Source organism: Delphinus delphis, chromosome 4 (assembly GCF_949987515.2).
Source record: "Delphinus delphis chromosome 4, mDelDel1.2, whole genome shotgun sequence".
Classification (NCBI taxonomy): Eukaryota; Metazoa; Chordata; class Mammalia; order Artiodactyla; family Delphinidae; genus Delphinus; species Delphinus delphis.
The window spans coordinates 134,775,932-134,802,735 of record NC_082686.1 but is presented as its reverse complement, the minus strand read 5'-3'; the positions used below and the strand labels follow the sequence as shown (position 1 = coordinate 134,802,735).

At 35.6% G+C, this 26,804-nt stretch overlaps 1 protein-coding gene across 3 annotated transcripts in view; it reads left to right on the top strand.

Annotated features, from left to right (window-relative positions):
- The window catches only part of TBC1D5 (TBC1 domain family member 5), a 538,071-nt gene that overhangs the window by 314,768 nt on the left and 196,499 nt on the right, over positions 1 to 26,804 (top strand). For all 3 annotated transcript variants that reach the window (XM_060011527.1, XM_060011525.1, XM_060011526.1), the window contains 5 exons: positions 3,926 to 4,028; positions 10,684 to 10,772; positions 12,323 to 12,373; positions 12,468 to 12,537; positions 18,618 to 18,790. In XM_060011527.1, coding sequence (XP_059867510.1) covers positions 3,926 to 4,028; positions 10,684 to 10,772; positions 12,323 to 12,373; positions 12,468 to 12,537; positions 18,618 to 18,790 — 486 coding nt within the window. The remainder of the gene's footprint in view (positions 1 to 3,925; positions 4,029 to 10,683; positions 10,773 to 12,322; positions 12,374 to 12,467; positions 12,538 to 18,617; positions 18,791 to 26,804) is intronic.

The window sequence follows — 26,804 nt, the reverse complement described above, 5'->3', positions numbered from 1 at the left end:
CTCCTTTTACTTTCCTATCAGATGGTTTTGGCTTGAGTGAATCATAAATGTCTCTAGTTTCAATCCTAAATTTTTTTGTCTCTATCTCATCTTTAATGAATATACTACCATTTCTCTTTTTTGCATGAAACTGTAGAGTCACTATTGATTTTTCAAAATCTTCACAGTTGTTGACTCCAGCCTCGGTCTGTATTCTGTGATTTTTGTTATTGTCTCAAAACCAGATTTGCCTTTCCAGTGATATTCGGGTTAGACTACTGTTCAGATTACCTGCCCTGAATCAACACCAGATGTTAGGGAAGCTATTTTGAAACTTAAAACCTATCATCAAAGCTGCTTATCACTATTCCTAGAGAATCTACTCACTACTTTTCTCCCTTTTATTTCTGATTCCTATAGATGGAATGCCTTCTTACTTGAAGCCTGTTAATACGAAACCAAGTATTTGTTGTAGCAAATATGTTATTATTCAGGTATATTCATCAACCTTATGACCTAGGTTCTTCTGTGTAACTTTAAACTCATGGAATTTTACTTCAGTGCATATCTCTGACACATTGTTTAGCAAAGCAGTTGGGAAGTACTGCTAACCTGCTAACTACCCAGATATACTGGAGCAGGTATTAATCTCTCTGCTTCCGTTCTCCTTGCCTGTTACCTTCTGAGCTGGACTCTTTCACCTTATAACTTCTCTGAATGTCATCTCTTTTTCCAGCTTCTTTTGTTTCCCTTTTGGAACTCTTCTGAAATCTTTCCCATGTTACTTGTTTGATGCTGTGGATTCTTCATCAGCATTTACAGAGCACCTCACACTTTTCTAAAAAAGAGGATATCCTGAGACTTCCTAAATTGACACTTCAGCATTGTAGACTAGAATTGTGGGTGGTGGGCTATCACATAGATATGCTCTGTCTGCCTCATACGCGTTTTCAGTTGATTGGGTATTTGCTAAAAGTGGGTGATTTAAATTATCTACCTGCAATTTGATCCTTATAGATCTCTAGTTTTTAGTCTTGCGAGTGGTTAGTATGCATTTAAAGGAAACTGTGAATTGATATGTAATATAATTTACATTTTTAGTAGTAAGCTATTAAATTCTTACTTTATATAGTTCATGGATATTTGTTACAAAGTGAATGTTGTAGGTTTTAGTACTTTCTCCCATAGTCCATTCAGATTGCAGTGACTGTAGGGAATTTGGTGGTGCCAGTGTTCGTAGACAGTTTCCAAAGCATAGTTATGGAAGGGGACACACAAAATCACGCATCCGTGTGATCTGTCCAGATCCTGGGACAGGAAGCCTACTTCACGACAGGGCTAGATTTAAGTCATCTGATGAGGAAGGAGGGGAAACAGTTTCGTCTCAGAAGGGTTACTCTGTTTTTACTTTAGTGACTAAGTTTTCCCAAGAAATTTCTTTCCAGCATTTCATTAACTACTTACCTATCTTTCATCCTGATTACTCTAATTTGGGATATTTGACTATCTAAAGGTTTTAGCAGCTTTCTTTTGTCCCAAATAAGTCATTTAACAAGTTTTTCTGTTTCTTTCCTGCTTCAGTGCATTTGACACCTTTATGGAACTTCTTTGGCTTCTAAGATATAGTTATTATTCTTGCTCTGAATCTGCTTTCAGGTAATTTCTCTCCTCTTTAGGAGCTGTGGTCACTTGTGCCTAGTCAGACTCCTGAGCTTCAGTCTGGGCTGTCTGGAGGGCCATCACATTAATCTGGATGGCTGTCTGGAGGGCCATCCATCTCAAGCATGGACTTGAGATAACGTTGTTCAGACCCATGGACTGTTGATTACCGGCCCCCCAAAGGAGAGGCTTCCTTGTTGGTAGAGAACAGGTCAGATACCTGTGTCTGGGGACAAATTGTACATCCAAGGGAATTTCAAGCAAAAGTCAAATGAACAGATGAAGATGAAACAGGCTGTACTTTATTATAAAAATTAGGCCCAGGAAAGAGATGCTCCACAAACCGCCTGAACTGGAGAGAAAGTTCTCACTCTCACAGGGTGCCCGAAGAGGATCAGAAGGAAGCAGACAAGAGCAGAGGTTGCCAGAGATAGGAAGCAGTGAACCATCAGAATATGAATAAAATAACCACTGCTGCCTTTACGAGACTAACGAAGGAGATTTTTCTGTTTCCGTGATGCCGCGTGCCTCCGTGCTCTAGGCGCTCCTCCTTTTCAGCCTCTTGCGTATTTACTACATATTCTCGTGTTTTCTAGTTCCAATGCGACCTCATTCACATCTTCATCACCTAAAGTACCAGTACTCAGAGACTAGCAATCACTTCTCTTCCTGAACGTCTGCTGCCAGGCGCTGTTCTTGGTGCTTTCACATTATTTCATCTTCATCACAAGATCAGTATTATTATCGCTACTTATAGATGAGGCCGTTAAGCAGCCATTTACTCAAGGTCGCACAGCCAGCAGTTATGCAACAGGGATCTGAACTTCGGCTTTTCTTCTCAGGTTTGTGATTTTTCCATTTCACCTCAGTATAATGTCCTCTTATCTCCTTCCTGCAGTCTCTCCTCCTGCAGGCTTAATCCCACTTAGAGTTACTCAAATACTGTCTTCTTTGGTACTTCCCTATTCAGAAATGTAGAGTCACTCTGTTGCTTTTCCTCAGTTGTAAATACTGCATTCAAAGCTCTTTTCTACACCTCCCACCTTTTCTTCTGTCCTGTTGCCCTGCTGCCAAGTGGCAGTACTTCACAGAAGTATTGACGCTTTCCTTTTGCATTACTAATACCATACAGTGCTCTGCATTTGGAATACTCTTTGCCTTCTATGTCTTCATAGCTTTCCTTCTGATTTGGTTACTTTTCCCACAGATGTTCCATGTTCCTCCTCTCCTAAAAATTCTTGTTCAAACCTTTTGTGATTGAACCCATTTGCTGCTTATTTCTAGATGACATTCCTTCTTCCCTTATAGGCTCGTCTCTTGGTATTCATAGGAGATTAGTTCCAGGACTCCCACAGATACCAAAGTCCATGGGTGCTCAACTCTCTTGTATAAAATGGAGTAATATTCTCATATAATCTATGCATATCCTCTCATATACTTTAAATCATCTCTAGATTTCTTATAATACCTACTACAATGTAAATGCCATGTAAATAGTGGCTGGCATGCTGGCAAATGCAAGTTTTGCTTTTTGGAACTTTCTGGAATTTTTTTTCCCCAAACATCTTTGATCCACGGTTGGTTGAGTCTGCAGATTCGAAACCCAGGGATCCACAGGGTCGACTGTATATTCACTGTGTATTGCACTGCTCTGTATTTGCTCTTTGGGTTGTTGCAGTCGTAAATTCTTGCGTTATAAACAACTATTTAAGCTCCTTTCAGGTGGATACTCTTGCCCTTTTGTATTTCACATTACCTCAAAGCACCTGGTAGAATTTTTGATCCAGAGATCATTTAAGCAATACTGACTAACTCAGTCCATTTGAAGTCTGTGTTTTAATCAGATAAAACTAATGGTGTGGTCATGTATAATAATTTAAATCATGGTATTTGCATCAAAAAAAATAGGATAATGATTTTTTTTTTCACAAAGTTGGTACTTACAAAATCACAGTATACCAAATGGGGTAAAACAAAGCAATCCCCACACCAAATGCACAGGCTATAATTTGTTTTGCTTAAAAACTGTTGTATTCATCATGCATATGATGACATTTACATACGAAGACATTTGAAATATTTAGATGTTGAAGGGTATCCAGTAGTTTCCCTTTTTCTCACCCTTTTTTCTTTAACACATGAGTCCCACCTATGGCATAAGTTGCCTGGCAAATACAGACTTGTACTAAAACCAAAAGCTGCCCATGGCACCTCTCAGAGATGAGAATTTGAGGGTAACTCTTGGAATTGTGCTAGCTGATTTCAATCCTGTGTTTTCTTTTTTCAGGTTTCCTGAAATGCAGTTTTTCCAACAAGAAAATGTGAGAAAAATTCTTACAGATGTTCTTTTCTGTTATGCTAGAGAAAACGAGCAGTTGCTTTATAAGCAGGTAATGAAAATATCGTACAGGTGGCATCCATTGACTCAGAATTTTCTATACAGCTTGACAAATGATAGAGCAATAATGTAGCCTTTATTGTATCCAAAGTTGCATCATAATAGTAAAGCAATCAAAGAGCTGCTAGTCAGCTGCATGGTGAGAAAGGTAAGCTCATTGACGCACATATGCTTCTTCCTTATTATAAGACATTCCACCAAATTGTCTTCTATGAGGCATTCAATCTTTGCTTTCAACTTTTGAGAGTTTGTTTATAAACAGCATCTTTGAAGGCAATCTAGTAATAAAGCTTTTCAGAGTTGTATATATAAATATTGTTTCTAAGTACAGCATTTATAAATATGTGGCATGTCATGTAGAGAATAATCAAATGTCCTTTTACTCTTCAAAATCTACCAGTAATATAACTGCAGAAAGTTCCTTTAAACTTTCTGAAATTTATATGATATTCTTGTGATCTTGATGTTTAATTCATCTCATTATTAAAGAAGATTATTGGATTATGTTTATTCTTTTCAAAATGTAAATTTTTAATTTAATCTATAAAGAAGTATCTAGGTTTTCATTTAACCTTGTGGGGTTCCAATAAAAATACGCAAAGTTAGATATTTTTATGTATTTCTCAAAATGCATATTAAGTGAGAATTCAAACTATATTAATAAATTCTCCAACAATCCAAAGTTATGACATCCAACTGATGACAACCCAAATTCAGTGTAATATAACAGAGAACATCTGCATGGTGAGAGCAGTGTATTTAATTTGAGATAGACTTAATTTGTTTAAAGATAATAAATCAGGTCATATTACAGTTGTCCTAAATAATGTATTTGTTATTGTGTACATAGAATATCCAAGGGAACTAATTTTATCTTAGTTTCGATACTAATAATATGTCTTTATATTAATTACATGGTGATATTTAGCTTTTAGAATGGGAAATGGAAAAATATATCCTACTCATAATGGCAACCAAAACTATAAAATGTCTAAAAATAAATGTAATAATATAAAATCAAAAGCTATATGAAGAAAACTATAAATGTTATTGGAGCAAGAGTTGAATAAATAGAAAAGTGATAACGTGTTTTTAGGTGGGAAGACATTAAGTAAACATATTACTTCTTCCCAAATTAATATATAAATGTGTTATCATTCCATTGATAGTCTAAGTGAGAGATATGGTTTTTAAAAACCGGGCACAGTGATTTTAAATTTTACACCAAGAAGCTTTATAGTCATTTTAATGGTGATAATACAGCTTAGTGGTTAAGATCACTGGCTCTAGACTGGGATCCCTTGATTTGAATCTCGGCTCCAACACTTTAAGTAGCTACCTTGTCTTAGACAATATACACATGTAACTTTTCTAATCCTTAGTTTCGTTGATGAGGGCAATAATAGTATTGACTCTGTAGAGTTAAAGACATGTGGTGCTCATTATGAGTTCATGTTGGTGGCTGTGATGGTGATCATTGCTACAGTCAGTATTAAATATGTTGGAGCTGCCACAGAATTCAGGGGAAGGGGAGAATGGCACAGGGAGATCTGAAAACTGTTACAAATGTTCTGTGATCAAACCAATGCGACAATAATGTGGGAACTGAGAAATAGATCAGTGGAACAAGCTAAGAACAGGTTCAGTTGTAAATGAGATCTTCATATAAGATAGGACATTTTCTTTCAATGGGAAAAGGATATTGACGTGCTGTATTTGGCTTTCTATCTAAAAAAGATTAAATTATACCATTATTGGGAGAAGAAATTCCAGATGGAGTAAAAATATCATTATAAAAACTAAAATTACATAAAAATTCTGGAAAAAACATTTAGGAGAACTTTTTTTTTTATAATCTCAGGGTAGGAAAAGTCTTCCCAAGCAAGACAGGCTATTCAGGTCAGATATAAAGTGCAAAGACCAAAAACAAACCAAAAAGGAGACTGGGAGAAAATAAATCTCAATCAGTATATCAGGAGTTTTTGGAAACAAATAACAGAAAATTCCATTCAGAATGACTTACAGTCTAAGGACGTTATTAACACACTTTGCAGGAAATCTGGGGGCAGAATGTTTCCACAGCATTTGTTAGTTCAGTACCTCAGGCTCTTCACCAGTGATCCAGGTTTATTTCTGTTTTTCTCTTCTCCTCTTCTCATTGTGTTGGCTTTTGTCATCAAGCCTGTCTCCTCAGCGTGCCCTCTTCTCTTTCAAATATTTGGAAATATCTCACAGTAAAAGATTTGATGATAACAGATCAAGTCGGAATAAAATTATCCCAAGTTATACATTTGTTTCCTCTTTTTCTTTTGAGAAAGAAAAATCTAGATTCAGGAAATCTTATAATAATGGAAGCAAGTTCCATGGACAAGGAACCAAAACATCGTAACTGCACCATCCACCGTTTGTGAGGCACGCAGCCCACTGCGTTTGTGAGGAAGCCTATAAACAGATCAGACTCTTGACCATTTAGACAAAGTCTATCAATTACTGAATAGGAAAATGTTATTAATTTACTCTTGTGTATCACTTTCTAAGATTTAAATTACTCCCTGTTAATGTTAAAAATTCTATAGATTCTTTACATAGGAATAATCCCTTGCTGTAAAAGGACTGAATATTTTAGCCAGATCAAATTTAAGAAAAAACCTTAAGTTTCATCACAAGCTGCTAAAGCTATTATTTTGTACTAGGTGACACCCCGTGTAACATCGACCATATTGTTAATAGTTATGGGATTTTATTGAATTAATGAGACTGTTATCATGTAGTAGAATGTCTGGCTGAGTTAATTGAAACTGCAGAGATTATATAAATGGTATTAATGAACTTTGACTGCCTGATGCCTCAGCTTTAATAAAGACTGCTTGGTGGGCTAAATGAACACAGGCAGATAAAAGAACACGTTCAATTTTGTGAGCCTACAGGCTGTTGATGAGGAAAACTTTGTTACCTTTCTTTTCAACTGGCATGAGTTTGGAGTGCAGTGACTACTAAGGATCCAGCAGGGAAAAAGGCTGTAAGCAAGCAGAAACGCTAATGGTGTGGATGGACGCAAAATACACATCTTGGGAACGAAGAAGTGTACCGACAATGCATTCTTTTTCATTATGCTTTGTCAGATTTACAGCATATTGAATTTATGATCATTCTTTCCAGATAGTTCCCTTTTCCTTTAAAGATGTCTGTTTGCTTGCCACTTGTAATTATTAATCAGGTTTTTACTAGTCTAGAATTGAGAGTAAAACAAGTAATCTCTTACAAGTCTATTCGAGAAAAATATCCCTAGTTTGGTTGGAAGTCAACACTGAATGTGTAAAAGATCGTCTTAATGGTATTCAGGGGACTCTTAATTTCCATTATACAAAAAGCACTTATTTATTGATGGGAAATATTGAAATATAATTCAGGATGATTCTTTTCCATTTCTCATCTTATCGTAGTTCAGCTTTTACCCTTGTGTTGATAAGTGAAATATCTACCCCTCACTATATTGAGTGGAAGCTATTTCATTCGTTCAGTCACTATGCAGTGAGCAACTTGTATGTGCCGAGCCTGTAGGAGGAGCTGGGTTTGTCTGTGTATGTATGTATATACGTATACATATATGTATCACTTGTCCCAGTTTATAACCTACAGTACTTCTGTGCTCATTTTATTATTGTGTGTCTTGCTGTTTAGACTGCAGGCTCCGTAATGGTCAGGAGTTTGCCCACTCCATTCACTTTTGTGTTACCAGAACGTCATAGGTAGTTAATAGATAATTTTTGGAATAAATGCAGGTGAATGATGCATGAGCAAAATCTGGAGAAAGGAGTGTCACAGAAACTAGAGGGAAGAGAATGTTCAGGGAAGGTGAGAAGATACATTTAGGCAAGAACCTTTTCGTATTAAACCAGCCTTAATTAGTTAGAAAGCATACTGCAGGGAAGAATTCTATTCAGAAGATCTCTGCCGCCACCACCACCAACACCAACACCCAAAGCCTAGTAAGAAACCTAATAAAAACTATGCAGTTCCACATATTTTTGGATTGGAAGCTCTGGTGTTCTTAAAGAAGTCTGTTTTCTTCAAGTTAATTTTAATGCAATGGCAATAAAAATTGCAGTATTTTGTTTAGCATTTTATGTAACTAAATTACATTTTCATTTGGATGAAAAGGTGTTAGAATAGGCAAGATAATTTTGAGAAAAAGAATAGAAAATATGGGGAAATGGAGTATTTTACAGCTCAAGACATTACAGTAGTAAAGTTCCTGTTAAGAGTATATAAACCAATGGAATACCAGTAAAAACTCAGAAAAAATGAGAGCTAAATATTCAGCTTATGATAAAGATGACATTTCAGAACTCTTGGGAGAAGACGGATTATTCAATAAATGGTGATTATTCAATAAGTTAGTTTAACACTTTGGGAAAGAAAAATACCTATTATTCTTCAGGGCAAAATTAAATACCAGGTGGGTAAAGAACTAGCTGTAAAAAAGGAACCTGTATATTTAATCTAATCTCAATATGAGGAAGGTCTTTTTGCCATAAAAGCAAAATAAGAAATCATGAAAGATGATTTATTGATTTGACTGTTTTAAAGTATACAGCTTTACTATGACATAATCAAAATTAAAAGGCAAGTTATAAACATGGGAAAGTGTTTGTAACAAAAATAACTAAGGGTTAATTTCCTGAATTGCTGAAGAACTATTACAAATCATCAGGAGAAGGGAGACTCTTCATTAGGAGAAAATGGGCAATTCATTAAATAAAAATGACCACTGAAATGTTTGTCTTCAACCTCACTAGCATTTAAATAAGTTAAAACAACTATTTGACTGTAGAATTTGACAGGATTTTTAAAAAACACTACAAATAAAGATGAGGGTATGTGAAATGGTGATTTTTATGCCCTAAAGTGAGGGAATTATTTCTAAAGGGCAGGTTAATTGTATATATCAAATGTCTTATTAGCTCATTTACCCAGAAATTTTACTTCTTGGGACTTTATCCTAAGGAAATTATCAGAAATAAGCAAAAAAGATTACCGCAAAGATATCTATCACAGTTTTAATTTTTCTTCCTTTTCTCTTTTGGCCTTCCTTCCCTTCCTTCCTGCCTTCCCTCCTTCCTTTTTTTTTTTTTTTTTTTGTTTTTGTTTTAGATATTCTGTAGTTCTGTGCAGTAAGTAACTATTAACTTTCATGATTAAAATTATGTCACTTGGTCTTTGGAATAATTTGAGATTATTTTAGAAGAATAAACCCCTCATAATGATTTTAAAGCACATTAGCAACACTTAATTCCATTCTTTACGGGTGTGTACCAAGTTCTTCTAAGGAATAGTCTTTTCAAGATTTGTTTAGTAGGAGACGGTCACCTAAAAAGATTGAAGTGATGTGTGGTAATTTGTCCCAAATCACAAGTAAATTGTCAATGGATCATAAATAATTTTGTAAAAAGTGTAATTAAGTCCTTCTCATTCAAGGCTAGTGATAACTTATAAATGAACTCTGACAGAGTTTCCTTTTGTATTACTTTATGATAATAACTAGCGTCCTACGAACAGCACAGAGCTGCCAGACCATGCAGAGGTCCGTGTGGCTGTCCTTCCATCACAGGAGATTTTCTCTAATCCCATCGGCAAAAACTCTCTCTTCTCTCGGCTTCAGTATTTTATTGTTATTTCCTGTAGAAGCGGGGTTTTGTCTTCTTTTTTTGTAAAAGATCATCGTAGGCAAAAGGAAAATAGTGACACACTTTAAGAGGCAGAAAATAGTACAATCCATTTTTAACTTGCGAAAATATGTTTTTGATGCCTAAGTAGGGAAAAAAATCTCAGCTAACAAGGCGGGTCACTGATGTGGAATATCTTATTTCCTCACAAGAATGGATAAATAATGGATTTTTATAATACTCCTTTGAAAGGCAACTTAGTAACCAATATACCTTTTTGTTTCTATGCCTATGTATGTAATCCACAGGTAAACACGATATAAGGAAAAAAAAAGTTGTATTGGTGAAATCACTAAATGAATTGAAAAGTAAACTTATCGTTGAAGTAGACAGGAAAGAAAATTATGGCCATCTTGGCTTAAACATGTTGAAAATCGTACTTTAAAAACTTCGTTTTCTCTCATACCTGCTAAAGGTTGTTTCTTTTATTATCCAGCATTTCCAGCTAGCTGACTTCAGCTCTTCCTAAATCTACAGACATCCTAATTTTGAGCCATTATATAATGAAAACATTGGATGTAATTTCCTTAGGTCTACAGTTCTTAGTTGCCCTTCTTACTGCAGATCTTTACACTGTAGCATATGATTATAATTTGCATAAATGAAATTCATATTTATGAGTACACATCCTGAAGCAACTGACAGGTGCAAGGTTGTCTACCATGCCGATTTATTGTTTGTTGTGTCATTTAAAAGAGAACTGCTCTCCATGTTTTAAAGAAGAATACCTGCTGTGGTAGAATTGGAGTCAAGTTCTAAAACTAAATAAAATCTCACTTTGTAGGTTTTTATGTTTATGCTCTTCTGTATAATACGAAAATGCCTGGGGCGGGGATCAGCTGCAGAGGCTTTTAGCTGAGCCCCTCTGTCCACCAGTGGAGTCCGGACATGCCCCCGTCCCTTTCTCTGGCTCTGTTTCAGGGCATGCACGAGCTGTTGGCTCCAATGGTCTTCACCCTCCACTGTGACCACCAAGCCTTTCTTCATGCCAGTGAGTCTGCACAGCCAAGGCAAGTTTGTATATGAGCTCCATCTATTTTGTCAGCCCTGCTGTAATCCTTTTTTAACCTCAACACCTTTTCTATTGAAGGTATTTTGTAAATTGTGAACATTTGGTTGTGTTTCATGTGGCTGATGATTAATTCCGCTTAATAACTGTAATCCCATTTCAGCTATGGGGCAAACTTGGAATTCTAAATATCTTTGCAAGTCTTAGAGCTGTACCAAAGGAAGACATGTAACTGATGGATCAAGAAGAGGGAATTTTTGTTGTAATGGCAAAGTGCTGATGATTGTTAATATTCATACGTTCTACCCTCCAGTGGCCCATTCTTTCACAGTAAGCTGTAAGAGAACCTTATGTGTGAGGTATTTTGTCCTCACCAGACTCAGTTCAGTTCATAAATAGAACAGTCCCCCAAAGAACCCCAGTATAAAGAAACAAAATGACTTCTCGTGTTTTTGAGATACAATTACTGAAGTTATTTGCTGAGATAATAAATTAGTGTATCTTGTATTTAACTTAGGCCGATTGTTAGAATTTATTTTCTAACTTAAGATACCCTAACTAGATGGGCCAGAGAGGCAGCCGGGAAGCATCTTGGGACTGGAGAGCTGAGGGATTATAAAACTTCCTCAGGAATATTCCACAGGCTAGCCTCTCTCTGTGCCGAAAACAATGGATTAACATATAATATTTCATGTGTTTATCTATATGATCTTTATTCATCAAATGTAGCCATCCATTTTGCTGAACATATATTAGGGCATGTGTCAAATCAACTTTTGTTTACTATATTGTAGATTAGTATCTTCTAGTTCCTTTGAGTTTTTCTAATTATACTAAATTTATTGGATCTGACTATAGTAACCATATCTTAGTTGCTGTTGCCTCAGTTATTCTGAAGTATGATAAGGTTGCAGTTAGTATTGGGATCCTGTTTTCATGCCAGTTTTATCTTTTTAAAAACACATATGCAGAATATACTCCATAGGAAAGTATACACGATTGCAAATTGCTTTTTTAAAAAATAGCTTTTAAATGAGTTCTACATGCTTCTTCAACTGTTTCAATCCTTTATAAAGTAAAAGCAGCACGAAAATAGATTTGGAAGAGGTGCTGTCACTGATTAATTGATGTTAAAACATAATAAAAATAGAAGCCATTGAAAGAAAATAAATTACTGTTTTAATATGGGATATTTGACCAGTAACTATATATTTTTTTGTTTCGTTTTGGACAAGTGATAGACTGTGGAATAATCAGTTGATTCTAGATCGGCACATTCAAGGAATGTATTGTCACATTCAGTTTTGTTATTTGGAATAATTAGATAGTTGACTCATTGTGGTACAGACAGGCAGCTGATTTGTTTTTGATCTTTATAGAAAGAAATGATTTCGTTTGTTAATGGAGTTGCTCTTTTTATTGAAAAAAGGCTAACTCTTTTTCATTTACACACTATATGAAAGTTGGCTTATGAGTATAGAATAAGGCAACCTCTGCATCTCCTTCAATTAAAAAATTACACATTCTGATTGACTGTATCGCTTTTTTAAGTGAGGAAATGAAAACTCTCTTGAACCCTGAGTATCTGGAACATGATGCCTAGTAAGTACAAAAACTTTCTGTTTTTATTTTTTTATGCCATTTTTACTTTAATGAAGATTTAACATAGGCGTTATATTATTTTTCTAATTTTTAGTGCAATGTTCTCACAACTTATGGAAACTGCTGAACCTTGGTTTTCTACCTTTGAGCATGATGGTCAAAAGGTAAATCTTACAGTACAGATCTTTTCAATATATTTGAGGGAACAAATGATTTTAGTAACAACATATAATCAGAATAAAAGCCATTATTATCACTATAAAAAAATGAAAATATGAAGATACCTGTGGAGTAAGTTTGAACTGGGGGTCTAAATCATATCTCTAATTGTTGACAGATTTACAAAGGTAATATAAAAATTTTCATATAAATAAATAGAAACTTTCTTTTATATGTGCATATATTTTGCATGCAACATAATTTCATAAAAACTATTATAAACTTTGAATGAAAAGAGTATTTATCTACTTGATCTGTGCTGTCCTGGTGAGTTGATAGGCACGGAAGTATGTAGATAAACTCTGTGTCGAATAGGTTGTTTTGCTTTTACTAATGCATCACTAAATTGAATTTATATGTTTAGCATCAATACCATTTATCCTTACTCTCTCTTACCCTTATTCTTTTTATTTTCCTAATAATTTTTATTGGAATATAGTTGATTTACAATGTTGTGTTAGTTTCAGGTGTACAGCAAAGTGAATCAGTTATACGTATACATATATCCACTCTTTTTTAGATTCTTTTCCCATATAGGCCATTACAGAGTATTGAGTAGAGTTCCCTGTGCTATACAGTAGGTCCTTATTAGTTATCTATTTCATGTATAGTAATGTGATTTTGTCGATCCCAGTCTCCCAATTTATCCCTACCCCCCCACACCTCCTGTAACCATAAGTTTGTTTTCTACATCTGTAACTCTATTTCTGTTTTGTAGATAAATTCATTTGTACCCTTTTTTAAGATTCTGCGTATAAGTGATATCATATGATATTTTTCTTTCTTTCTCTTACTTCACTCATATGACAATGTCTAGGTCCAGTTTCATTCTTTTTATGGCTGAGTAATATTCCATTGTGTATATGTACACATCTTTATCCACTCCTCTGTTGATGGACATTTAGGTTGCTTCCATGTCTTGGCTTTTGTAAATAGTGTTGCTGTGAACATTAGGGTGCATGTGTCTTTTTGAATTAGAGTTTTCTCTGGATATATGCTCAGGATTGGGATTGCTGGATCCCATGGTAATTCTATTTTTAGTTTTTTAAGGAACCTTCATACCATTCTCCGTAGTGGCAATACCAATTTACATTCCCACCAACAGGGTAGGAGGGTTCCCTCTTACCCTTATTCTTTAACCGTAATTTTTATTGTGAAATAATTAACATACCGTAACATTCACCTTTTTAAAGTGTACAATTTATTGGGTTTTAGTATATTCACAAGGTTGTGCAAATGTCCCCACTATTTAATTTCAAAGCATTTTCAACACCCTGAAAGGAAATCCTTTTAGTCCCATTAGCAGTCACTCCCCATTTCCCCCTCCTTAGAGCCTTGGGCATCACTAATCTACTTTCTGTTCCTTTGGACTTGCCTGTTCTGGACATTTCATATAAATGGAATCATACAATATGTGACCTTTTGTGACTGACTTTTTTCACTTAGCATAATGTTTTCACTGTTCATTCATGTTGTGGCATGTGTCAGTACTTCATCCCTTTTCAGGGCTAAATAATGTTTCATTGCATAGATATATGCCACGTTTTGTTTTTCCATACCTCAGTTGGTGACATTTGGGTTCTTTTCACTTTTTGACTATTAAGAATGATGTTGCGGGCTTCCCTGGTGGCGCAGTGGTTGAGAGTCCACCTGCCGATGCAGGGGACACGGGTTCGTGCCCCGGTCCGGGAAGATCCCACATGCTGCGGAGCGCTTAGGCCCGTGAGCCATGGCCGCTGAGCCTGCGCGTCCAGAGCCTGTGCTCCGCAACGGGAGAGTCCACAACAGTGAGAGGCCTGCGTACCGCAAAACAAAACAAAAGAAAACAAAAACAAACAAACAAACAAAAAAGAATAATGTTGCTAGGAACATTTGTATACAAACTTTTATGTGAACATATGTTTTCAGTTCTCTTGGCATATCTCTAGGAGTGGTATTGCCGAATTAACTGTCATTTTAAACAACCATATATGCTAACTTAGAGATCGTTTATTGGAAAAATTGCAAATTATTCTGGCAAGGGCTGTTGTTAAGAGTTTTTGGTATATTATTTTCTATATGACTAATTTATTTTATGTTAGTATAATTGAATGAGTTCTAGTTAGAAACCACGTATTACTCAGTCCCTTCACTCCGTCTCTTAGCAAATGAGATGGATAACTAATGCTTTTTATGCCTTTGGTCGAGGTCAGGGCGAACTACTGCCTGCAGGCCCATTTGGCCTGCCATCTGTTTTTGTAAGGCTTGTGAGTTAAAAATGGCTTTTACATTATTAAATGGTTGAAAAAAATATCAAAAGAGGAATAGTATTTGGTGACGTGAAGATTATATAGAATGCAAATTTCCATGTCCATAAAAAAAGTTTGGTGGGGATACAGCCATGCCTACTTGTTTACTTACTGTCTTCGGCTGCTTTCTCGTTACAAAGGCAGAGCTGGGTGGTTGCAGCACAGACTGTATGACCTGGAAGGTCTCAAATGTTTACCATCTGGCTCTTTCCAGGGAAAGTTTGTCTACCCCGAGCTTAGGTGATAAAGTCTTACTCCGGCTGTATATCACCATGCTCCGTTCCGTAAGGGTTGTTACAAGGGAAGTTTGCTGTAAGCATGTGTGACGAACAGTGGCTCTATATTCTCAGCAGGTGATCTGATGGAGTCATAGACTTATGTGAACATCAGATTTTGAGCAGAGTTTTTGAAGACATTTAATTAACAGGCCTCATGATCATTTTACGCAGTGGTCATTTTGTATTTTATAACTGATTCACAGCATCTGAGAAACTGAATGGTAAAAATGAGAGGGCTGCCAGTTTTTACTTTTACTTATTCATATTGCTTTCACTGAATCATGTCATGAGAATGGTAAGACAACACAAAGACATTTATTTTATCAAAGAACACATAGATGTGACCTCTGAGAATTTATATTAATTATTTGTGTGTATCAGTGCATAATATATTCCTAAAAAGCGTATCTAGTGAATCCCTTTTTCATCCTCCCTTTTTGTTCTTTTTCATGATTCGATCATCTTTTTAAAAAGAAGTTCGAGAAATTAATGTATCACCCATCGTGCAGGTCTTCTAGTTTGCCAGAAAATTCAGTCATATCACTGTGCATGCTGGCTAGTTTAGCGACGTACATTTTATAGTAAGACTTTCTTGATGAAGGAAGCAGTGTGTTGGTTTACATAATGGTGTGAAATCATTATCTTGCTGCATTGCTCAGTCTGTGGCCTGGCAATGATCTGTAGAACACACTTTGCGTACCACTAATAAGTGGTTAGAAAAGTTTTCTAGTTTTATCGGCAGTTGTGGCTGTCTCATTTGATCATATATGTTATATGCAAGTAGCATTCTTTATAATAAGAAATCCTGAAGATAAGGAAGTGTTTTACATTTACTCTATCTTCACTGTTTTTGATTTTTTACTGTTAGATAAGCTGTGTGCTGTTTAGCATTAAGTGATCAGAAACATTACTTTCAAGTTTTTTAAGTTTAAGAGATTTTACTATAAAGTATTCTGAGCTCAGGGGAAATCCTTTTAAGTTAAAGCATCCTATTATTTGAAGAGAGTACTAGATGTTACAAAATCAGAAAAAGGTGTTTTGGATGTGCTATTTTTATAATAAATGAGCACAATATAGAGGTTTCCCTTTCTCCTGTCTATACAAATTAACAACAATGAATTGAGCCCTAAAGATTAATATGGTCTTATGTCCTTTGGACCTAAATACTCTAGGGCAGACACTGTAGGAAGTCCAAAGGACTGCTTTTCTTTTTTAAGACTTGAAATGATCCTGGACAGACAGATGGAGCCCCTTCTCCCTGGACTGACACAGGACCCTCCCCTCCTCTCTTCTGTGCTTTCTACCAGCCTGATTAGTCACAGCTCTCACGCAGAATTCAGAGCTTTTTTTCTGTGTAGTTCTTCCCTCCAAATGATGAGGGCAAGAGCTTACCTTTTTTATCTTTATGCCCCTAATTGCAGTCCAGTGACAAAAAGATGTTATTCCTTTCAGAGATCTCACAGTTTAGGAGGAAGACAAGTAGAAATACATACTGTGGGAGCGGAGAAGAGGATAATGAACTAGACCTGGCACTTGAGCCAAATCTTAAAATACACATGGGGGCTCCTCAGTGGGGAGGGGATATTTCAGGTAAAAGAATGGCATCCCCAGTATCTCTGGAAGCACAGTGAGAACAGAACTAGATGATGGAAAGCCTTGCCGACCTGGCTAAAGAATTCAAATTGTTTCGTTTTGTTTTTCCCAGAGTGAAAATAATGGGGAGCTATTAAAAATGTCTAAGGAGGGACTTCCCTGGTGGTCCAGTGGTTAATACTCCGCACTCCCACTGCAGGGGGCACGGGTTCAGTCCCTGGTCGGTTGGGGAACTAAGCGTGCTGTGTGGCATGGCCCAAAAAAAAAAAAAAAGTGTCTAAGGAGGGCAATCTGGCATAATCTAATACCTGCTTTAGATAGATCACCAGGCATTTTGGAAGATGGATTTAAAGCAGACTAAATTGGGGGGGGGCGGGCAGCAAGACGAGGAGCAAAGGAATGATTAGGGCCCCAAGTCACGGTGTTGGCGCCGAAGAAGAGACATATACAAGAGTCCCCTGAGTGGTTCTGAGGAGCTACAATTGGCAAACCAGGTGTTCGTATTGGAGGATGGGTTGAGGTAGGCATGGGAGAGGATGAACAGGTTTTTGAGCGGAAGGTGATGAGCTCAGTTGCAGGCCTGCTGAATTCGAGACCCTTCGGCAATCCAACATTCTTCGCCGACATTAGAGCGTGTGGGAAGCACTCCAGAGTTCTAGATTACGAATACAGATTAGGAAGTCTTTGGAGAATGGGTTTTGGTTGAAGCACTGTGAATGACTGAGCTCACTCAGGGAACTGCATGTAAGTAGAGATTAAACTGAGACCAGAACTGTATGAAAAAGCAGCATGTGTGAAACAGAAACAAGAATTTGAACTAGAGTAGACTGAGGATGAGTGACAGGCAGATAATCATGAGAGAAGATGCTATAAATCCCAGTATTGGAGAGAGGTAGAAACTGGGAACTGTACGTCAGAAGAAAGGTCAACCATGATATATTAGGGTATATCATCAGACTTGAGGGGGCAATTGACGTTTACATGAAAGCATTACAAGGAGTTACAGATCTTTCTTAATATTGGGTGGCAGGAATGGAAGTTGTACTGCCCACATAGATTTTTTTTTTTTAAGTCAGCTACATTTTTGGTCTGAAGAATTTAAAAATCTTTCTACCGAGCTATTTAAATTGATCAAAGGAAAGTTAGAGGATGTCTTCTTTTCTAGTACTGGTTTGCTTTATTTCTTGACTTTTTTATAGCTTTGAGAGCTCAAAGTAAGACAGTTTTTTTTGTTTGTTTGTTTGTTTTTTTTGCGGTACACGGGCGTCTCACCGCTGTGGCCTCTCCCGCTGCGGAGCACAGGCTCCGGACGCGCAGGCTCAGCGGCCATGGCTCACGGGCCCAGCCACTCCGCGGCACGTGGGATCCTCCCGGACGGGGGCAGGAACCCGTGTCGCCTGCATCGGCAGGCAGACTCTCAACCACTGCGCCACCAGGGAAGGCCAGGACAGTTTTCAATTACTTTTTTTCATGTTTAACTTTTATGCCACAAGAAATATATTTTCCTCAGAGTGTGCCATTTAGGAACTATGGCTGCTGCTGAGACAAACTGGCCATGGACAGATAGACTAGTGGCCACCACTACCTCTAGCCAAAATTATCTTATAAGACTTAATGTCACCAGATAAAGTGGTCGAGGGAATACAAGTAGAAAATTTTTAGAAGATATTTCAAGGCCTTTATGGGCACAGTCATCTATGTGACGATCAGTTTATGATCCCACATTTTAAGCTTTTTTCCTGAGTTGGTTAAAGTAATTGTTGGTTCTTCTCTAAACTTCCATTGATAAATACGTTCAAGAATGATGTCCATGTATTTGTTAACTTCGCATTGAAATAAGACATGTTCCATTTTTCCTGTGTTTAGGGGAAAGAAACCCTGATGACTCCTATCCCCTTTGCTAGACCACAGGATTTGGGGCCAACAGTTGCTATTGTTACTAAAGTCAACCAGATCCAGGATCATCTACTAAAGAAGCATGATATTGAGCTTTACATGCACCTGAACAGACTAGAAATTGCACCACAGATATATGGGTTGTAAGTATTCACGTTTAAATTTCAGCAACACCTAATTATGATTTATGGTGGTTTCTATATGTTTCAGACTCATAGAAGTAAGAGTAAGAGCTATGCCGGCTACATTACATTTCATATCTCCTTTTGTGTTCTGTGTGCCAGACTCTGTGCTCATTGCTTTCATATGTCCTATTTCATCTAACGTCACCCCTTTGTTACAGAGGAAGAAACTGAGGTTTACAATAAACTTGCACATATTGAACAGTGAAGTCATAATTCAAATCCAGGCAGAATTGGCTCTATAATCTGCAGAGCCAGTGTAAAATAAAAATGAATGGCCCTTTAAAAAAAAATTAGTGGGAATTTCAAGATGGCAACAGCAGATCATTAAACCAAGCATTCTGAGAAGTGCGGGGTCACACTGATTGTACACAGTGAAGCCAGCCCGGAACCCAAACTATCCTGTAAGATATTCATGTTCTTTCCATTTTATAGTGTGCTTATCTGCTCTACCCTCAGAAGTGCATTTCTAGAAGTAAGATAAATGTCCCTCACAGTGAAAATAATATATTAATCATCTTCAGCCAGATGACTTCTGTAACATGCTATAGCAGAATATGGGGCCAGTTACCCTTAGGGGTGTGTGTGTGTGTGTGTGTTTGTGTGTGTTGTGTGTTTGTATGCATTCAGTGGCTTATAACATAAGTAGGCAAATTAGAAAGATAGCAACTTTAATAAATATGAATTAGTGTGTAGTGCTACAGACAACAAAAGGATCCTTTAAATAGAAACAATATGACATTTATGTCTGGTGCTGGGCAGTTCCCTGGTAGATGTTTCCTGCAAATCCCATCTGTCAACTAGATAGAACGTGGAAAATTGAAAAGGAGTTACTGAGATATACATAGTAGATGCTCAATGAATATGAATTCATATTTCTGCTCTCCTGTTTTCATGATGCCTGTTTTCATTTCTGTGACGTAAGCTTGATTTCATCATTGAGAGCAGCTCTGTCATTCCCAATGGAAGTGAGAAAGTTCTGGGGAACGTGGGTCCTCGGCAGCATTGTGCGTTATTAATGAACTGGCATTTCTTACACTTCAAAGTCTAGCTAATATATTTGTGATTATAGAGTAAAGATTTATTTTAAAATACCTCGTGGCAAGGTCAGGAGGCAGATTCTATATTCCTCTCTACTCTGCACTCAAAGAATTGGTTTACTCAAATACAGAAATCCATTTTATAGCCTCAAGAATTTTTGCGAGTCTAGAAATTGGTCTTAAATATTGAAGAAAGAAACTAATGTCGGACACATTGATCATTTCTTTGAAGTGCTCTATTGTTTGTTACCTCTTTGGCCAAGCTGGTGCTTCACATTACGGTGGTCGAGGCATGGACTTGGGTACAATGATTTATAACTAGTGTGTTCTGGTTTCCTTATCAAACATTAGTTCACATCAGCTTTCTCTTCATAATAATGATTCATAGAGCTTCTTTGATATCCAGCCAGCACCTTCCCAATAAAATTCTATGATCCATGACATAATTACTCTTAATCCTTTCAAGTTTATTTTCAGCTGTACTAACAAAATTAGGGCTTGCGGTAACCATAGTTGACTCAGTTATCCCTTTATTTTTGTATAGAATCTCATCTGCATTATCTAAAAATATGTAATTGTTTTAATCTTTGAAGAAGTCATTCATTCTCTTAATTGGGCTGTACTACATTTTATAGTGTAAGAGTGTTACTTTCTCATATCACTTATTAAAGTTGATTTTATTATTTCTATTTGTGGGACAGTGTGGTTGAATTTTCCTATGTGTTTATGCTACCCTAAGCTGTACTGCTCACTTGTATATTTCCTATTGATGACTGTTAGAATCTTTGGGCCCAAAGGATAATATCAGTATAATATAAAATAGCAGTTAGAAGCACAGGCTTTGAAATGAAACAGACCTGTTTAACCACATAGAGCCTTGGTTTCTTCATCTGTGTAATGGAGATGAAAAATAGTGGTACCTGCTTCATGGAGTGCCTATGAAAATTAAATCATAATATATAAAAATCAGTGTTCAGTTTGGAATAAACATTCAATATATGTTTAGCACTGCTTTTGTTGTCATTATCTGTCATTATAATTACTGAATTAGGATATCATGGCTCTATCAATATGATGTACCATGTGATTCATGCACCCTTCCAGCTCTGGCTTTGGCTTTCTGTGTTTGCTTCACTGAAGCATACAAGTTTCTACTTAAGTGGAAACATAATAGTTATCCTTTGCACCAGTGGTTCTCAAGAGATAGTGTAGAAGTGGAGAGTGAACTTCTAGAAACAGATCATAGCAATTTGGCACAATAATTTTATGTCCTTGAAGGTAATAAATTTTGTGGGTCTTTATCTCATGGAAATGAATTGAAATTGTTTCTTTTATATCATGCAAGTAATATTAATCTAAATAATTGCTGATGCTACTGTCTGTTGCTGTTGGGAGAAAGTTGTTTACATGGTGGAGAAAGGGTTATTTAGCAAAATGAAATTATATCCCATATTGAGTCCAGGTTTCTAATTTTAGTCACTCTTAGCAGTTGCATGATACATTAAAATTTATTTAAATCTGCCCTCTGATATGGGTGTGGTTATCTTTAAGAAAATGATTTTACAATTACCCTGTTTTTAGAAGTAGTTTTTCTTGTGTTTTTTATAGGAGAATATATGTGGGAGTCTCCTGATGTAGCAGATATGCCATATATAAATGCATCTGTTGCATTTTGCTAATAAATGTATTTAACAGAATTAAAATTAATAATTAGTGTAAAAATATTAATTGTACAAACATTGGCTAAAGTCATTCCAAATTAGCTTATCTTAATTTTAAATAAATTGATGATATTTATCTTGAAATATGGGAGTAAGACCCCTTGAAATCTTGAATGTTATATGATAATTTGCTTATTAATGGGATTATTTTATGTATTTTAGTGCATTGTCTCCTGGATAATTGTAGCTGGTTTTTCTGTTAGGAAATGTTAAATCAACTTACTATTTAGGTTCAACAAAGTTAATTTGCAATTAAATATTTAATACTTTATAAGTGATATTATAAAATAATATTTCCTAAAAGTAATTTATACTGTTTTTCATTAACTTTATGAAAGATTACTCCTGTTGCACCTAAAATGAAATTTCTCTTACGTTAATTCAAATAATTAACATCTTGAGTTGTCTTTTGCTTGCCAATTATTGATAAGTATTAGACTTTTTAAAAATTAAGTTCTGTAGGGGCCTGTCAGTGCATGCCTACTAATTTCCAAAGTAAAACATTGACTGTATCATTTCCAACTTTCCAAGGTGATTTCTAAGAGTTGCTGTTTGGTATCTTCATTTTTAATATGAGAATAAGAATGTCCTGTGATTTCATCACTTGGGAATTATTTTTGTGCAGAAGCCTCTAAAATATTACTGTTACAGTTCCATCCCTGAGTATGTCTTGTTTTGAGTCCAAAAGACCCTTAATCACAGCAGATTCAAATACAAAGATTCAATACTGTTTTCTTAATACTTAATACTATAAATACTCTTTTATAAAAAGACCAAAAATTGAAGTTTAAAAATAACAGTTTTTTCTAGGCCAGAGTAACTGTTTTATCATCACTCTTAAATATATTGAATCTGTATATTTTTGACTACATATTATAGTTTGATATGAATAGAATACATAAGAAGCATCTATGGGATATGCAATTAATGTCACTTTTGAGGAAAGACCCTCATAACACACTTGGGCTTTGGCATTCTTAAATTACGAGCTCTTTACAGCACACATGGGATAGATTCCATATCTCCCAAATGTTTTTTATACATCTTTCATTTCCCTTATTTCCTATTTTCTGGATTAGCAGTTGTTTTGCTGTGGTGGTTTCTAGTAATTTAATTGAGGAGGTTGTTGGTTATTGATAAATAATCTGCTAAATTATGGTATAGTTTCAGAATATTTATATCACATTTTATTTGTTATAACACATATCAGTGTGATTATGTATGACTACCAAGTTTTTTAAACTGATACTGGAAGTATAAACATAGGGTAAAAATATAACTCTCAGTCATCAAAGTCAATATAATTACCCACCTTAAAAATTCTCCCTCTCAACAGGTTAAGAAATGGCTTCCTATTCAAAACACAGTTAATGATTGAAATATTCTTTTCTTTTCAATGAGCTTTATGTTATGTATTAAACATAAAATACAGAATGAGGGATTAGAAGGTGAAGAGCCAATGATACCTTGTCATACAGCACTGGGCATTCCCCCCAAATTACTCCTTTTGAAAAAGCTGGCTTTTTTCCCCTCCTACAATATGTGAAGAATTATGATTAAGAATTGTGGGGAAGTATAATAAATTATTTGAAATATTGGTTAATAATTGTTAATATTTATTATTTCCTGTGGACTAGGCATTGTCCCTAAAGGCTTTACGTTGATTATCTTATCTATCCTCACAACACATTGGGATAGATGCTGTGATCATCTGCATTTTGAAGCTGAGGAAATCAAGGCTTATAAAGGCTTATTTAGATCAACTAGCTACCAAGAAGCTGAGCCAGGCTTTGAACTCCTGAGCCTACATTCATACTCTAATTTGACTAGAAATATGAGTGTGGTAGAAAACTAAGGTACCCAAAGGTACTATGTACCAGATGGGACCATGAGTCAAATGCAGGGTGAGCAGGTAAGCAGCAAAGACCAGCCAGGTATGAGGCCCGAAATTAGAGGAGTCTTGTTAGTGGGGATCAGAAACCAGCCTGGTAAGGACGAAATGGAAAATCAAAGGCACTGGAGGGCCTGAGAGCCATAGCCATGCCAAGAATCAGGACAGAAAGAGCACAGCATCTTCTGCACAAAGGTAGCAGCATCAGAGATGTAGGTAAAATAATAAGCCACTGCCTGAGGCTTAACTCTTCTTGTCCAGGTCCAATACTGGCCTTATTTAGGTCAGGCCACTGGATAGAAAAATAAGAAAGCAGGTGGAGAAGGGGTGTTCTGCTACTTGAATCTTTAACTTGACCTACAAAAAGAGTTAATTGATGAAATAGAAGAAATGGAATCTGTGCTGACAAAGTAATCATGAATTTTAAGATAGACAGGCCAAGAAGAAAATGCTTTGCCTTAGTCACACATGCAGAAATTTAGGGAAAGTACCATCCACACATCTTTCTAGGTAAAAATATACTCTTCCCACTGAAAGGTGAATAAAAATGAATAATTCAAAAGGGGAAAGCAGTTTCTTAAAGGATTGCTCAAAAGCAATGTAACCAGTAAGATATGGTGTTTACAACTGAATGCAGTTGTCAAAAATAATCATCTCAAGAGCAGTCAAAATAATTTATAACATTATTTGGATCTTAGATCTACTTAATTCTAGTGAATAATTCAAAGTGGGAAAGAAGTATAAAAGTTTGCATAATTTATCACATGTGAAGGAATATATACTATTTCACTGATATTTATAATCACTAAAGAAGTTTTTTGTTTTATAAAACTTCTATAAAATAGTATCCATGCAGTGGGATTGTGAGGATTAAATGAAAAATATCATTTAGAGCACAGTAGTTGGCATGTTGTAAACACTCAAAAATGTTCATAGGTATTAACTTTCATGTGCTAAGTCCAATTGCCTGGCTCATAAGACTCACTAAGTAGTCATAATAACAACAACAACAACAAGGGCTTACAAAGGAAGCATAAAACAATAAAACAGGATGACAAATGATATTGTCAAACAGTAGGTATAGTACTATACCTAAGTGCTTTAAGCTCTCCTAATAAAAGACTATTCTTGATTGACTTTATGGACAAAATCCAACTACATGCTACTTAAAAGAGACAGCTAAAATACATTGATCTGGTTTGGTAAAGGAATACAGAAATGGCAACAGTAATACCGAAAAATACACTTTGAAACGAAAACATTGAAAAAGAGTATTCTTTATTAATAACACATTCAATTATAATAGTCTTGAATTTTAGTGTGTAAGATCTATGACAGCAAGGAGTTTGTCTGCCTTGTTCATTAATATATCCGAGATGCCTCCCTAACAGAACCCACTACATGGTTAAGTATTCAGTAAATATTTTTGAATCGATGCATGAATGGGATGGAGGTAAAAACAAAGGAAGTAAAGGTCACAAACCAATTATATAAGGAACTGATTATTCAAAATATCATCGGTGGAAAATCTGCTATTTTGAGGAACATCAACTAATAATTATTTTTAAAAATTAAAACTCTAAATAATTACTGGAAAACATACATGAAAATATAACTATAACCAATCTTCCAATGACCATGGAGTTTTCTAAGAAAAGTAGCAATGAAAGACATTTTAGAGAGTAAGTTTGTAATATGACTACTCCAAAATTTCATTCCAATAAAATTCAGTGCAAAGACAAACTTTTTTTGCAATGTACACAAAATATATAAAGAATATAAAGCAAATTTGTATTCTTTATATAAAATAAGCCCTTAAAATTAGTAAGAAACCACTTTACCTATAAAGTAGAAAAATAAAGTGAACCAACAATGCATAGGAAAAAACAATCGATGGCCAACAAATATAGTAAAAAGGTTTCAACTATTCAAATATTTAAAGAATTATAAATTAAATAGCAAAATGTAATTTTCATTCGGGTTGATTAGGATTGGAGAAAATTTTACTCAATGCTGATATAATTAATTTGGGAGTTGATTGGGAAAGTGAGTAAAATACCTGATAAACTTGGGCTCCTTGACTCATGATTCTACTTTTAAGCTTTAAGGGAATCAGAGAGCAGAGTTCTGTATAAAGGTATTTATCACAGTGTTATTTATGATATGAAATGGGAACTAATTTCTAATAATAAAGGAAATAATAGGGTAAATAAGTCCATTTGATGAAATTATGCCATAATTTAAATGATGTATTTGTGGAATCTGTAATCCCAAGAGGTGATGCGTATGGTATAGTCTAAGTGAAAAATCAGGAAGAGAAACCACATAATCTATTTTCCTAGTTTTAAAAAGTATATATGTTTTAAATGAAAATTAGCCTGGAAGTAGTGTTAATACTGGTTATCTCTGAAAGGGAATAAAGAATTGTGTTTATTTTCTTTATACTTTTTGCTGTTTTCTCAATTATCTCAATTTAATCACAGATTGATTTTATAAGAATTTTTAAAATATGAGGGCAAACATAAGGTACTTAATCACTATTAGTGGGCACATACGTCAGTATCCAGAAAACTGAAATACTTTGAAGACATATTTGAACCATTATCAGTAATCTTTGAAGAATTAAGAAAAGTGGAGGTCATGGCAAGAATACTTAAAGTAAAAGAAAGTCTCTATTTTAACATCTGCAGTGGAATAAAATGTATTTACCTCCATCTCTGATAATATTTTATCACTTTTAAAAAATAGATAATCTGTAATTCTTTGAAAGGGAAATTGTTTTATATAGATCTAGCATGTGTTCACCAGAACAGTTTGGACAAGATAGAACTGCATTTTCTTTTCCGTCAAATTACAAGATTAGAGAAAAACTTTTGACTGAAGATTTTTATTTCACCATTTTCTTGTAATATTCTTTTGCTCAAAATGGAGGATTTGAAGACGGAGTGATACTACATTTGGGCTGAAATGTAGCTTTACTTAACAACCATGTTCGAAGAGTATCCATGAGTGTGCTGTGACCTAGGTGGAATGGGGTCCTGGTGGCCTGCCACAGGGCTTTGTTATTGGCCCTGCACAGAATCCCAGCATTCTGGGATTAAGGGTCTTTTGGAAGGTCGCTCTTGTAGCTACTCATGAAATGCTTCAATCTCAATTGTACTATTCATGTTAAATTAATTGAATATGTCAACTTGACCAGTCCCTTGTTGGGGAGTTTGATACCATCACAGATACTTGCTTATTTCATGGCTGATTTGACTTACCTGTCCACTCTACCTCCCAGTATAACATAACAGATATTTTAATTCCTGATAAATGTAAGG